We start from the raw sequence: 3,264 nt of genomic DNA, 5'->3' as shown, positions 1-3,264 counted from the left end.
TTTATTTAGGTTATTTAGATCATTTCGGTTTATTTAGGCTATTCGGTTCAAGTGACTATTCACTTTCCGGGTCGGTCTTTTTGGCCCACTTAAACATTTATTCGGGTAATCCAGACCGAATAACCCGAAACCCGAATTGGACAAAAATAGATACCCGAGAACCGATCCAAACAACTTATTCGGTCCTAATTCGGATCGGTCTGGTCCGGGTTTCGGTTTCAGTTCAGGTATTCGGTCCAAACACACATCTCTACGTAAGGACGAATAATATAATTTACCAAAAAAAATAATAATAAAGACGGACCGCATGACTAAACCTGAGGAGCCAATAGTGTAATTTTGTAGAATAGAATAAATGAAGATTATACAACAAAAATAATACAAATTCTCATTCAAGTACCAATCAATGAAATACATATAAATACTGATATCAAAAGAATGGCTTGCTTTTCATCAATTCAAATCGATTCTCCGTAGCTTCATTCAAATATCCCATTTTTGCTTTATCTTACAACACCACCGCAAATCCAACGGAAACAACCACCATCATCACGCACCTCCACACGCTCCACCCTATAATCCGGTCAGAAGAGGAAGGCGATGATGAACTCGCAGCCTTTCCCTTTCCTTTCGCACCATCTGCTTCTGGAGCATCAGCAACCGGAGCAATATCTGGCACCGGTGCCGGAGCAGGTGCTGGAGGAGGAATATCAGTTCCGAAAATGGCTTCAGGAAGGAGCACCCAGTCCACCTGGTAAATGGCAACAGGATCCGTCGAATGCACACTGCTGCTCACTTTTGTGTTAGTCCAACCGGATCCAATACGAACGGTGCCGGAGGTATCTGTGAAGTTCAGCGTGTACTGACCTCCGGCGAGCGTGTTAACAGGGCCGGCGCCGCTAAGATTCTTGAAGTCTGAAAGCGAGTAGTAATGTGGCAGCGCGTGGAAAAGACAGAGCTGTTTGAGTTGGTCGGCGGTGAGGTTTGAGAGGGAGGGTTTTTTCAGGGAAGTAAATGCTTTGTCTTTGGGTACAAACAGAGTGATTCCTTCTTCTGTGTTGTTGGCTTGATTTTGTAGGGTTTCGATGACTTTGGTTGATTCAAGGTACTTAAGGAAGGTAGAGAAAGGGCCGGCGACGCTCAGGAGCTCGGTGAGGTTAACGTAGTCGGGTGCTGGTGCCGGGGCCGGAGTTGGGGTCAAGATAATCGGCGGCGACTCCGCGGCTAATGTTGCTGCTTGTGCATATGCAAACAGGAGTGTGGTAAAACACATGAAAATCTTGATCGAATCCATGTTCTTCAAGACCTCAATCAACACCAATCCTGCAAACAGCAAAACCAATTCGACAAATTGATCATGGAAAGAAACGGTGTTTGACTTTTTCAAGTCAATCGAGTTGCTTCTTGAGTTGAGAATTTATAAAAATTGTTTCAATTTTCTCTAATAGCAGAATGATAATGAACTAATTTACATAACAGGAATCAAAATGGAAAAATTTGTAGCTAATAATTCCTACGCTAGAAGATCTTATGACAGAATTTAATGGTTTTGACTTTCGAAAATTGGACTTCACTTGAGCAAGTTGTATCATATGTTTGTGAAGTTACAAAATTACCCTCTAATTAAAACAGAGTATACCAAGAAATGAGGAGACACGATCGGAAGAAACAGGTTCAAAATTTGTTCGTAAGATCAAATCTTTCCTTTTCTGGTGATTTTCAAATTCAAGAAAACAGATCTACTACCTAAAACGAACAAACTAGTTAAGAGTTTAAGATCGAAATTCTTGAATCGATATGAAGCCAAAGATCCAACATCAGAGATCAAAGATCCCATCTCCAATTATTAAAAAAAACCAACAATTTGATTTGCATTTCAAGATCAAAGCTTCGTTTATCAGCAACAAACTACTGAAATAATCAAAGAAAACTTGCAAGACAGAGAGTAGCTACACTCCACATTCAACAATGTGCTTCATAAAGATAACATACATATACATACACACATACAGATGCAGATCTAGATCTATTCATGAAGAAAAAGCAAAAATCGGTAATAAAAAGCAAGACCCACTTCATTTATACAAACAATAACACAATGCAATCATCAAATCTGATACGATTATTGAATTGCGTGAATCGATTGAGAGGAAAAAGACTGACCGTTGGCAGGAAATACTCAGGGAGAGAAGGGGAGAGTAAAGGTGAAGTAAGATGATAATGCACTGGAGAGTGGAATGTATGAGAGAGTATAAATAAGAGGGTTTTCTTAATAAAATTACCATTTATTGAGTGGCATTTGGTGCAAGTCAAGAGAACAAGCAAAAGTTTGTGAAGTCTACACAAATTTAAAAACAAAAAAAAGGTTTGGTGTCACATTCCTATAATCTTATATGACATTTATGAGAAACAAACAATTAAATTTTAATCTGTGGGGAATTACAGAGTTCATAGAAAGATTTAACACGTCGGATAATAGACGATCTATGACGATAATACAAATTCTTTTAGTTAAGATTCCGTTTTCAATATTTTTGATTCTTTGTAAAATTGTTAGTGTTTTTATAAATCATGTGAATTAGTGAATTGCGTCAATCCTGTAGATTTTTGATATAATCATGGTTTTCTTTTATAGCATGTGTTATACATAATGAGACATTGCTTCTGTTTTACATACTAATTCTCTATGTTTAACGAAAAAGTAATAATATAAGAGGCAAATATCAACCGACAAATGAAGTACATAAGTTAATGTTTCTTCATTTTGTCTTTTAGAAATACGATTCCTCCTTAATAATGATATTAGTTTTGACGTGTAATTATTGTAGTGTTTCAATATTGAAGGTGGGCTTTCTCAATCAAAGAACTCTCTCAACTAATTCACCTATTTAAAATCAAATAAAACAAATAGTGTTTGAAATGTCCGATCTTGCACTCTACCCTACCACCGTCACAAAATCTTCAAATGAGGTGGATTTTTTTTTTTCTTTTTTGATTTTTCTTCGAGTGAGGGGGTGTTGTTGGGATTAAGATGAGTCCTCCTATATTGGCCAAATTATAATTTTCATATGTAGGCTTGGTTGGTTACATTTTTTTAAGAAAAGGGACAAAAGCCTTATTGACGAGACTTCTACAAAAAATAGCCCCAAAATTTCCATTTTTTTTCAAAATAACCATATATTTCATAACGAAGTCTACAAAATTGGCATGTCGTTTGTGCCATAAGGTTTAGGGTTAATGACCTATAACGGTAACGAACTTTGG

The 3,264-nt window shown here is 37.1% G+C and overlaps 1 protein-coding gene across 1 annotated transcript; it reads right to left on the bottom strand.

Annotated features, from left to right (window-relative positions):
* Positions 1-329: 329 nt before the first annotated feature.
* Positions 330-2,295, bottom strand: FLA7 (FASCICLIN-like arabinoogalactan 7). Its single transcript, XM_079052362.1, has 2 exons — positions 2,164-2,295; positions 330-1,323 (listed from the first exon to the last, which is right to left on the bottom strand). The coding sequence occupies exon 2, from the start codon at positions 1,292-1,294 to the stop codon at positions 509-511; it is 786 nt and encodes a 261-aa protein (XP_078908488.1). The 5' UTR covers positions 1,295-1,323; positions 2,164-2,295; the 3' UTR covers positions 330-508.
* Positions 2,296-3,264: the final 969 nt, after the last annotated feature.

Source organism: Lactuca virosa, chromosome 5 (genome assembly GCF_052849685.1).
Source record: "Lactuca virosa cultivar CGN04683 chromosome 5, Lactuca_virosa_CGN04683_v6, whole genome shotgun sequence".
NCBI classification, from domain to species: Eukaryota; Viridiplantae; Streptophyta; class Magnoliopsida; order Asterales; family Asteraceae; genus Lactuca; species Lactuca virosa.
The sequence above is the reverse complement of the archived record's forward strand: the minus strand, read 5'-3'. Positions and strand labels throughout refer to the sequence as shown.